Source organism: Excalfactoria chinensis, chromosome 11 (genome assembly GCF_039878825.1).
Source record: "Excalfactoria chinensis isolate bCotChi1 chromosome 11, bCotChi1.hap2, whole genome shotgun sequence".
NCBI classification, from domain to species: Eukaryota; Metazoa; Chordata; class Aves; order Galliformes; family Phasianidae; genus Excalfactoria; species Excalfactoria chinensis.
Window position 1 is genome coordinate 10,871,407 of NC_092835.1, and position 12,316 is coordinate 10,883,722.

Below are 12,316 nucleotides of genomic sequence, written 5' to 3' on the forward strand. Positions count from 1 at the left end.
GCTTTGCTGCATTCCCCTCTGCACTTCACGAGGCAGCCCAGGACCTGGCTCACTGGCTGCTCCCTACTGGGAAGAAGGACTGCAAGAACAGCAATGGCACAGCACAGCACAGAGCCCTAATGCTCTAATGCAGCTGCAGCTCTGAGCACCTCAAGATGGCAAGTTCTAAGCTAGCACATCCACCTGCAAGATCACAACTTTAAATTAAAACAAGGGCACCATCTGAAAGAGGGAAAGAAATATAAGAGGTAAGAGGCACTCACGTATGACAGGCCAGGTTATGCCTACAACTTCTGGAATGGAAATTTACAAATCTCCTAATGATGATTCCTGAAGAGCTCCACTCACAGCTATTGGAGGAGCACAGCTCCAGAACTGGAGGATCCTCGCCTACACACTTCAGTTACTGGTGAGGCAGGACACGTACACACTTGCCCTCTCCAGAACAAAGACAACATTCTTTCAGCTCTTTGGTGAAGTTTGACTTCTGTCACTGTATAAAATGAAGTCTATTTAAGATGCGGTAATTTATTTCACGATTCTTATCACCACGTAAACTAGTGGGTATTTAATTCATATTAGTAACAGCACAGACAGATACTGTTACTCAGGAAGATACTAGAAAACTGGCTAAAGGTAAAAGGGATGATCAGTTAGCACTAAGGAACAAGAAGCGTGACATTTGAAAGCTTCCAGATCATGACTGAATTAACCCTTGTACTCAAAAGCAGCACATGAAAAAACACTGAACCCACTGCTACAGGAAGGCAGAGAGGAACAGAGGACGAGGTAACTGACCAGGTACCTTTTAAAAAGTAGTATGACATGTAAAGTTTCAGATGAGACCTCTTAAGGAGGAATATGATGAACAAAGCATCAAAAACTACATAAGCTTTCCTCACTGTGCAAAATGAAGCCCTACCTCCCTGCTGCCTCAGAGCCAGGCTCTCCAAATTCTGCTCACTTGGACATAGGCTGGGAGAAGTGCAATACTCTGGGAGACACTGCACAGGGAAGCAGACTGCCTCGTCCCGTGAGGCTGCAGGCCATCAGCTCCATGTTTGCAGCGGGTCCTGCAGCAGTGGGAAATGTACAAGATTGGACTCAGCCTCGCTGCTCCTTTCAGGCTGCAGGAACAGCCATTACGCTGCCAAGCTGTTGATTTCATAGCAAAGATACTACCTGAGAAAGACTTAAAACAGAAGGGCTAGCCACTTAGCTGATCGTATGAGAGTTCAGCTTAGGATTCTGTGATTTGTTACCTCATAACCCACCTACAATTTGTTATACTGTTAACAAACTGCAGGCACACATGATCTTTAACACAATTTGGAAATCAAAGATCATACAGCTTCCACCAATTAAATTCATAAAAGTTAAGCACTTGTCACAATAGACAGTGGCCACTGAGTTACGGTAATTTATGGTAATAGCTATACTAAATCTAATTGTGCTCTGTAGTCAAGACGAGTGACAGGAAAGCCACTTCCTTACCCTAATTTTCCTAAGAGGAAAATAAAAAAACAAGTTTTGTCAGTGCAAACAAAAAAAATCCCACGTTGTCAGATTGCACTGGAATCCTTCAGGTTCACCATGCCTGTGTTTGCACTCCACAGATGTCTCCTGGGTCTCGTTGGTTCTGTAATACCCCTCCCTTACATCTGTCTTCAATGCACTGCTTGGAAACTACAGAACACATGAGCCCACTATAAATTCACCATCTACAGAAGCCTCACCAAGCCACACCAGGCTGACCTGTCAGCTTCCTATCGGCACTAATCCTGACCCATGTGATCATAGGAATAAATATAGATCACATACTATGCTTAAATGCAGGCCCTATAGCATGAGAATCCACTTATTTAAATATTCATTTCATAATTCCTGTACTAACTTACGGTTGACTTAATGCAGTATTTTCAGCTAACATATATTGCTTTTGTAAGTAATCCGTGATATATACATCACGTTCCTCTTACAGAAATACTCAAAACTTTACACAGGCACTGTGCTTCCAATGATGGTCTTTATCATGAAAATTACTAGATATTCTTCAGTAATTTATCCCCAAGATACACATTCTAAGTCATGTTTTTATACAAAGTGCCTTTAGTGGGAGCACTGAAAATTGCTTTTAACCGTTTGGTCTTACTACCGCCACAAATTAACAAGATGAAATCTGTCCAACAGGCAAACACTCCTCAACAAGAATTAAAATTACTTTTTCACCAGGGGTCCTCAACGTGGAAGTCGCAGCCTCAATCAGATTAAGGACGGCAAGTCATCAACATCCTGTTCTTTTTGGACTTTTAAACAGGAAGGCCTCAGTTCCAGGGTTCTCCACAGCAGCTTTTTAGCACATAAAATCTCAAACTCGTTGCTATACCAGGGTTGTGCAGCAGCCTGGATGTTAAAACTATCAACAGGAATTCAAGTATTATCTTTAAATTTGCAGACAGAAAACGCTGTATTCCACTGCTGTACTAAAGGCTGCCTTCAGACTAATGGGAATAAATGGGTTTCTTTTTTCTTCATCAAGCATTACTAGAACAGGACAATACCACATCACCTGAAAGAAATGTTATGTGCCCAGGTAAAGACCTGCACACAGAGATATAGTTCTATGTAACTGTGCTACTACAAAGCTCCTACTGTGGTTTGGAATTGACCACAGTGCAGGGTAACTACATCTCCTCCATCTTTGTGCCAAGACCAAAACAGGAGCCTTCAAATTCTGTAATTCTGTGAGAAAAATACCAATTGCCAGAAGGAAGCAGCTGAAAAGACCTCCTCCATCTTAAAATAGAACATTTTCAGAACTTAAAATGCTCTGTAATCCAATTATGGGTATTCACTGCATTGAGAGAAAGTCTACTATATCTTCATCACAACACTGTTGTAACCAAGACACGTAGATCTCTGCTGTTATTTCATATTGAAGCTTAAGTATTCACATTTTTTTTAGCCAATTTACAGGAATTACGTAGTTTCCTTATGATAACATATACTTTTGGTACGTCAGCCCAGCACAGGCTTATTTAATGGAATCCTGGACCTCTTTTGCACTGGAGCAATCAGTTTAAAAAGAGCCTTAAACTTGCTTATGGTGAGGTCTCACCACGAGCTGGGAATCAGTTGACACAGACACCCATTTGCACATTAGGCCCAACTGACACCAACATACCACAGAAGTTATTCTTCACCAAACGTTACCACTGTGAACATGAGCTCAGGGGCACAGGAGGTCGCCATCCCTGCAGACTACACAGGGCTCACTCACAGATCCTCTGTCCACAGTAAGGCTCGGTTGATGGCACAGATCTGGAATTCTCAGGTTTAGAATTCTCATTCTAAAGGCAGACATGGTGTAAATCTTACGTCTCACCTGGAAAACCGTACAGAACCACGCACACATGATGAGGTTTTCTTACTCCTAACTAGAACAACAGGTGACAGCACAACGCACACTGAAGCTACAAGCCTTCTGTCACAACTGAGGTAACCTGCATACTTTAGAAACAGCTTTTTAATGTTAGACATATACAAAAAGCAGGAGGTCAGGCGGTGCATGTGCTGAACACGCGGGACGGTACGTGCTGAACACAGCCCGAGTCCCGGAGCCAGCCGTGCCCGCGGAGCGAGGTCCGCCCGTGTGAGGCGGTGGAAGCGATCCGCACGGAGGTGTCTCACACTTCGTGCCGTGGCCGCATCTGAACGGGCGCCCAGGTTCCCTGGGATCGTTTCTACGAAGCGCTCGGCTCTCTCGCACCGCTTCCGAGGCGGCCCGCCTTGCGACGCGCTGTGCAGGCCGGCGGCGGCACCGCTTGTGAAGCGCAGCGGCACGCAGCCCGCCTGGCCGCGCGGCGATAACGGTCCCCGAGGCGGCAGGGCCGGCGCCGGGCTCCGCAGCCGCCGCAGCGCCCCCAGGGCCCGGCCCGGCCGCACGAGGGGTCCGGCCGCGGGGCGCCCCGGTCGCCGCCGATGACGTCACCGCCGTCACGTGCCCACCGCGGCGAGCAGGCCCGGCGCGTGCCGCCCCCCCACCTCCCCCACCCCCTCCCGTCCCGTCCCGTCCCGCCGCCCCGGTCCAGGCCCCGGTCCCGGTCCCGCCGCGCCCCCTCCTCGCGCCCCGTCCCGGCCGCCGTTACCTTCTCGTGCTCCTGGCGGAGGCGGCCCACCAACGCGGGGCTGAGCGGCGAGGCGCCGCCGGGGGCCTCCATGCCCGCCGGGCCGGGCCGGGCGCTGGGCCGGCAGTCTCTGAGCGAACCGCTCCGCGGCGCGGAGTTAGAGGACGGGCGGCCGGGCCGGGCCGATCTCCTCAGCAGGGCGAATGAGTCCTATAGAAATGTTTGTGCAGGGCGAAGCGCCGGCTCCAGAGCCGCATCCACGCGGGGCCCGCCGCCGCCTGGGCCCGGGGCGCCGCTGCCGAGGGAAGCATCGCACTCACACTCTCATTCTGGGCCGCGCCGCCGCCTGGGCCCGGCTCCCGCTGCGCCGCAGGGACGGGACGGGACCGGGAGCGCCCGCAGCTGGGAGCCGGCCGCCCGCCGCCGCCGCCTGCCTGCTGCACTCTGGGTAGCCAGCCGGGCCCGCCGCGCCCGCGGGAGGCACCCGGCTGCGAGCCGCGAGAGGCGGGCGCTCCCCACCCCCTGCCCGCCGCGGGCCCCGCCGCAGCTCTCCCGCCGCTGCCCGGCGGCCCCGCGTCCCTCGGCCGCCCCGAGCCGCGCACGGGGCACAGGTGGGAGCGGGTCGGGCGCTCGATCGGAGCGCGGGCCCCGACCCTTTAGGCCTCAGGTTCAAAAACGAATGTGTGAGGCGCTCGGGTCGATCGACAGTCATATATTCCTAGGAGTGCAGAAACACATAATTATATATCTTCTGTAACAGGGAGGTTATGGCACAGTCGCTGATCTCAGTGCCCGTTCCCACAAGTTTACATTGTTGGGACTTCTGTGACCTGCAGGATTGCAAAATGGTTTTAAAAGATTAACGAATCAGATTGTGCAACAGCAGGGCTTGCCAACACAGAAAGGTTACTGCACGGCGAGGTGGTGGTGGATGGCCACTCTGGGAGTGCACACGGTAATGGATGTGCAGGAAATTCACAAATGGCATTAGACATCAAATGTAACATAGAATCACAGCATCATTAAGGTTGGAAAAGACCGCTAAGATCACGTAGTCTAACCATCAACCCATCCCCACTAACCACGTCCCCCGGTGCCACATCTCCAGGCTTTTTGAACTCCTCCAGGGACAGTGACTCCCTCCCCTGGGCAGCCTGCTCCAATGTCTGACCACTTCTGAGAAGTTCATCCCAATATCCAGCCTGAACCTATTGCTGTTACCTGGGAGAAAAGGCTAACCCCACCTCGCTACCACCTCCTTTCAGGGCGCTGTAGAGAGGTCTCCCCTGAGCCTTCTCCATACTGAACAATCCCAGCTCCCTCAGCCACTCCCCATAAGACTTGTCTTCCAGACCCTTCAAAGCTTTGCTGCCCTTCTCTAAACACACTCCCGTACCGCAATGTCTTTCTTTCAGTGAGAGGCCCAAAACTGAACACAGTACTTGAGGTGCAGCCTAACCAGAGCTGAGTACAGAGGGACAACCACCTCCTGCCCCTGTGGCTGCACTATTTCTGACACAAGCCAGGATACTGTTGGCCTTCATGGTCACCCAGGCACACTGCTGGCTCATGTTCAGCCGGCTGTTGACTAACACTATCACATACTTTTCATCCGTGCAATCACTCTGCATCACTCTGCCCCAAGCCTATAGTATTGCATGGGGCGATTGTGACCAAAGTGCAGGACCCAGCACTTGGTCTTGTTGAACTTCATCCCATTGGCCTCAGCCCATTGATTCAGCCTATCCAGATCCCTCTCTAGGGCCTTCCTACCCCCGAGCAGATGTACACCTCCTCCCAACTTGGTGTCATCTGTAGCTTACTGAGAGTACACTCAGTCTCCTCATCCAAATCATCCATAAAGATATCACACAGGGCTCACCCCAGTACTGACCCTTAGGGAACACCACTCATGACCAGAGGGTGTGGAATGCAGAACACTGCACACTACAACAGCCAACAGGCCAGGCCAGGACACCAAAGACTTGAGCAACTCTGGAGGGAACTTGATTCACTGCTATAATTCTAGCGATCACATTTTAACCTCTATTTGCCAAGCATCACACAACTGGGTTCAGTTACACATAGGACATGCATTTATGGCTGCACCTTTCCCTTGAGTGAACAGGCGTGCCTATATTCTTCCCTTTCCCCCACAGATACTCACAGATGTGTCATAAGATGGTGGCAGAAAGGCCCATCTTCCCGACATGTACATTAGGGATTTGTTTCCATCTTCTGCAAAAAAAAAAGCAGGCATCCCGTGAGCAGAACTAACCTTGTATACACCACAAAAATACTGATGTTACATACACAACATACTGTGTGCTGTGCACTTTTCTAAACCCAGATTCCCAACCCCCCTCCTCCCCACAAGAGCCTGTAAAAGCTCTACAGAAGAGGAATTTAGAAACAATTTTCAAAGCATGGTTACTCAAGCTGGAAGTTAGCTTTTAGCCAGACTTTAATACAGCTTCCAATATTGCAAATAAAAATTTGCAACTGCAGCTGGGTAGTTTGCTTTATGAAATAACTACATCCATAATCTTCAAGAATAATTGAGAGTTATCTGAAATCTCTGGCGCATGTGTGTCACGGAGGGATTCTGGACCCTTTGAACACACAGGATACTTCTATATTCCGCCTTCAGAAAGCAGCTCACTAGCAAGCTTACAGTAAATAACTCCCTTTTGGTCTGGTTGGAGCCTCTTCCATTATTTTTGCCAATGTGCAGGGTTCACAGCAGACGGTACAAACACAGGTTGTTTAAAAGTGCTTTCATTTGATCCTGTCTCACCTCATGGCTTGATTGGAGGACAAAACAGATGCACAACAGGAAGATATGTGTTTTAAGATGTTAATTTTTTGCCAGACATAATAACAACAAGGCTAACAAGAGGAGACACAAAGAATCTTATGACACAAAACGCTTTATATTGTCTGAGTAAAAAAGACATGCAATCGCTCCTCTTGTATTGTGTTCCAAAAGCTCCACTATTTCACGTGCCTCAAGTACATCATCAGCCACTGGGCTGCATTGCATTGAGCACTTCTGACAGTTGGCCTACATAAGAGGCTGCATTATTATCAGCTTAATGACTGTACAGGCTTGGTTGCACTGACTAAAGTATGGAATAGTTTACTGGATCCTTTTGTATGTTTTGTTTTTCATCTGCCAATGAAAAAATGTTCTAATGGTGACAAACAGATGGGAGACAGCATTTGCCAAAGAGGAACGGGAAGCCTGTCTCTGGGTCACATTCTTCTGTGCTTATAACCTGTGCTTATAACCATTGCCACCAGTGAAGCTCTATGGAGCATAGAATAAATCCCATTGAAATTTGTCTCTCTCAGCTGCAGATTTTTGTTTACTTGTTTACTAAATTAAGTCTTTTAGACACTGCCAGACAACTTACCTAAAACTTCAGGGAAAACTCTGAAGAACTCTCTGCTGGGAAATACAATTAAGCTTGCACGTTCCCTTCTAAGTGGATGGCTTAGCAGGTGTGTGTGCTGTGGCTGCTCGTAGTGCTCTTACTAGCACCCAGTGTCTTGTAAGGAATGTCTTTCTTAGAACGTTAATATAACTCTGGATGTAATACTCTCTGTATGTGTTCACTTTGAACTTCTACAGAGAATCTCATCAGCTCTTTTCAAACATGAAAAGCCTTTCTTTGTTGCTGTGGCATGCCAGCAGCGCACCCACAAATATCTTAAAATCCTCTCAGCCCCACCTGTTGATACCAAAATTTTCTTATCCAGAAGTTTTAATCTGAACAAGACCATTATTAAGTTTTCTAATAACGGCTCTTAATGAGATCATAATTACATTCTTTTGTCTCTTTTGGAGCTTCCTCTCGCATGCATTTATGTCTATGAGCCTGTCAGTAAATGAGGAAGGATACCCAGGCCCTCCAGGCTCAGTGGAACTACTTTAAGAAGATACTCAGTGCTTACAGAATCCTGAACAAATGCTGCATCTCCTTCAGTTTAACATCTGATACTGTCAGTATTTTTTGTGGTTAGCCTGAGGACAACGTAGTCAAACTGCTAGACACCTTTCATTGCCCAGAAGTAGTATGAATAAGGGTTTTAAATGTCTGTTGGTCTGAAACGTCAGCATGTGATAGCGATATTAGCATGTTCAGTGGTGCCCTTTGAAGCTTGTTTCCTCCACATTGCTTTTTCTCATTAAAGATAAGAGGCTTCAGGGATGACACCAACATGCTGCTAATTTTTCAGTTACATGCTTTAACAGCTTAACTCCCGCTTAAAGTGTAGTTTTAGAGGCACTAGGTGACAGTTAAGTATTTATTTGTTCAGTGTAGCCAACTTACCCTCTCCTTTGCCATCCATCCACTCACCTGTCCTGCATTTAACACTGCGATACCTGAGAACCATGAAAATGATCCAGCCTCTTGTTCATCTCTTCAGTAGGACAGCAAATAAGTAGTTTGATGGTAATTCATTTCCAAGGTGCCTGGTTTTCTCTTGCATGTAGATTTAAGATACTGCTACATAAAAAACTTCAAGTCTGTCAACACAATGGTAACAGCATAGAAGAATTTGCATTAGACTAAGTCGACGTACAGAAAGCAATTAGAAACTACCCATGCATACACATATCCACACAGAACTGTGGGCAGCTATTTGAGAAGAGGGACAGGTTGTGGAAGCATCTGTAGAAATCCTATTTCTTGATCCAAAAGGCATCTACGTAAAATACATGGTACCTTTGGAAGGCAAGATAGCCAACCATTAGCATGTACTATGTTTTATTATGTTTACTAATAACAATAAATTAACATAATTTATTTTTATGCTACTAATATGCAATAAAGCTTCAGGCATCTCACAGCAGCAGAGCTGACTGTATCTTAGATTTTATACTGCAAGTGCTGTCCTGGTTGGTTTAATACATGAAACTTGGATGCTTTATTTGTATGCTTTGTAGTTGCTTCTGCCATCTTTGATTAATATCACCTGGAAATCCCAGCTTTTCTGCATGTAGTCACACCCAAGAGGAAAGGCTGACTCAGAAAAGATTAGTGTCACTTGGCTTTTTTTCCTCATCTTTTCTCCGTAAAGGAGGAGAGCTTTCTGATCATGTCAGTATATTGGTAAAGATAGCTTAGATAGTTGAATACCTTAAGGGCTTCAATCTCCTCTCATATGTACACGAATTAAAGCTGGTATAAGTCTGTTGACTTCAATGGTGATTTATAACCGCATAAGTGAAAGAAGAATCAAGATCCAAGGTTTTTATGAGGGCTACTATGAAATTAGTTCTTTTAGCTTTCTAAACAGACGGCACCAAATTCACATATCTATTAAAGAGACAGTTGTGACATTAAGGATGACTTTTACCAAAACTATTTACATCTGTAATCATTCACTGAAGTGGTTATGGAGGTGGCAGAGTTAGAGCTGTATTCACTCAGATCCAGGGAGCAGATTTAAGCATCTCCATCACAGCAGATGCAGCGCTTCTTTTCTAGTATTTGGACAGACAAACTGCCTTTGATGTGAGAGCTGGAAAAGTGCACACAGACTGCAAACACAAAGCTCTTAAAAATTCCTATGAAGGCTTGCATTTCCCTTTTGCAAGGCTTTCACCCACGACAATGTGGTTAGCCCATGTGATACCTCACATCCAGGCAGGAGCCACCCAGATCAGACTCATGAGCTTGCACCAAAAGTGGCCCTATTAAACACTCTTAACTAAACCATAGTAACGAGCAGAAAAATGTGTTATTTTCTGTTGTGTCAGAGATGGCCAGTTGGACACAAACTCTCTGGAAGCTCTCTGTTTTTCAGTGCCAAGGCCCAAGAGGAGGTGTGCCTGCTTTTTGGGTGTTTCACACTGACTTCATTCAAAGCCATAAACACAATGGCTTTCCTGAACATGTGGATTCTTTCCTTTGTGTTACAGAAAACCAACATCACAGCCTTAAAATGTTTCCATAACTTTTTACCCAGGTTTTCGGAGCTGAAGTAAATCTTGTAACTACAAAGGGTGGGTTTATCATTACTTTCAATTAATAACTTAGTCTATCCTTCTCATTGTAATTTCTTATTCACCTCCAAGAACTATTTACATATATTTACATGTACTTATTTATATACTTTAACAAATGTACTCATGTGAAAACATAGCATTCCCCTGATAAGCTCAAACCTGTTTCCCTATCACCGCACTTCCCTTTCATTTCACCTTTTGTATTGCTTCTCATTACTTACCCTTTTCTGAAGTACTCCATTTTGTTACTACAGACATCTTTGTTTTCCTGATGTCCCATACGTTCTGTTTAATCCTTCTCAGTAAAATTCTTGATGTTAATAAGCAGTGCATTAAGCTTTACTTTAAAAATCAAAGAATAATAAAAAACCCCACTATAGCAGCACTGTGACAAACTGAAGGAAGCCAGAAGCCACCGTGCTCTATTTACTGCTGCTACTAAACCAAAAAGCATTATGATTCACTCTTGCATGTCCTTTCTTAAACCTGTAATCCCATTTACTGAAACAGTCCCTGTGGTTTCAGAAGAAATACTTACATGATTAAGGACTCTCCTCAAGGGAGTAAAATTCAGATGACTTGTCTAAAGAAGAGGAGCTTTTCTGGAGGACCTAGGCTGAGGAGAGACTCATAATGCAATTTGAACTCTTTTTTATGTCACCAGATCAAATCTGGCCTTGGTAATAGTGAGAAATCATTACCATCTGAATCCTAATCCATGGCATATGTAATCAGGGCTGGGTGGTCTCATAACTTCTAGGGGAGCAAGCCTCATCTCTCATAAACCACCACTGCAGGTGGCACTTAAAATGGCAGTCTCAAGGCTCAGTGATGTAAATCCAGCACTTTTTACCACCGTTGAATTCACATGACATCTGTAACAGATAGCCTTACATTTTCCATCTCCTGAAGATTTCCACTACAGGCTTAGCATTCTTATTTAGGGGAAAAAAAGAAAAATAAATGACCTGTGTGCTTATGTTGTTGGGAACAATGTAAACTACACATATTTGAGCAAGTCTCAGTCATGAGCCAGCAATGTGCCCTCACAGCCCACATAGCCAACCAAGGAAGGTGATCCTGTCTGTCACCTGGAATACTACATCCAGATGCGGAGTCCTTGGTACAGGAGAGATGTGGAACAGTCAGAGTGTATCCAAAGGAAGGCCACAAAAATGATCCCAGGGATGGAACACCTCTCCTATAAGGACAGGCTGTTCAGTCTGGAAAAGAACAGACTTCAGGAAGACCTGATAGCAGCTTTTCAGTATCCAAAGGGAGGCTGTAAAAAAGAAGGGCACAGACTCCTTAGTGGGATCTATTGTGATAGAACAAGGGAAATGGTTTCTGACTAAAAGAGAAGAGATTTAGGTGGAACATGAGGAAGGAGTTCTTCTACATTTTTGCCTAGAGAGGAGGTGGGTGTCCTTGGAGACATTCAAGGCCAGGCTGGACCAGGCTCTGAGCAGCCTGATGGAGCTGTAGGTGTCCCTGTTCATTGCAGGGGAGTTGGATGAGATGACCTTTAACTCAAAAAGTTTTATGATCCTATGATCTTTGGAATCAAATAAATCCTCACAGACCCAGTCCATTCTCCCTCAGCAAGAGATAACAGATATCTTCAAGCTGGTATCTTCATGGCTCGGAAAATTATTAGATCACCCAAAGGTGAGCCCATCTAACAACGAAAACAATGTTGCTCATAATGGTAGAACTGGAAGGACAGCACTTAGGAGCATGTGCTCAACAAGACATTTAGTCAGTGCCATTAGCAAAATGAGGGGGAGATAAAGCAATATTTACCACCCTCAGGAAGGAAAATAGGCAGGGCTGATTCTGCATGAAGAACTCTTAATTCTGGAGAGCAGACACAGTTGTTCTTGACTAAAAACAGCCAGGCTTTCCTCTAAAAAACAAGGTTTTGGCACAAGGGGGCCATGATAGGGGAGCTGTCATTTACATACAAAAGTGATGCTGATGAGCAGACAGGATATTATTCAGTTCAATGAAAAGCAGATACTATTTTTACATTTGATTTCAGTGTGTTTTGATTTTTTTCAAAAGCATCTAGAATTTAGATACGTATTTATATGTAAGAAATCAAAATAAATGAGGAAGTAGTAGAATAAGTAACAAAACGCTTCCAATTATATGTTTCATTTTAAAATTA

The 12,316-nt window shown here is 45.6% G+C and overlaps 1 protein-coding gene across 1 annotated transcript in view; it reads right to left on the bottom strand.

Annotated features, from left to right (window-relative positions):
* The window catches only part of URI1 (URI1 prefoldin like chaperone), a 39,457-nt gene extending 35,094 nt beyond the window's left edge, over positions 1 to 4,363 (bottom strand). Inside the window, exon 1 of the mRNA XM_072346348.1 lies at positions 4,149 to 4,363. Coding sequence (XP_072202449.1) covers positions 4,149 to 4,220 — 72 coding nt within the window. The 5' untranslated portion in view covers positions 4,221 to 4,363. The remainder of the gene's footprint in view (positions 1 to 4,148) is intronic.
* Positions 4,364 to 12,316: the final 7,953 nt, after the last annotated feature.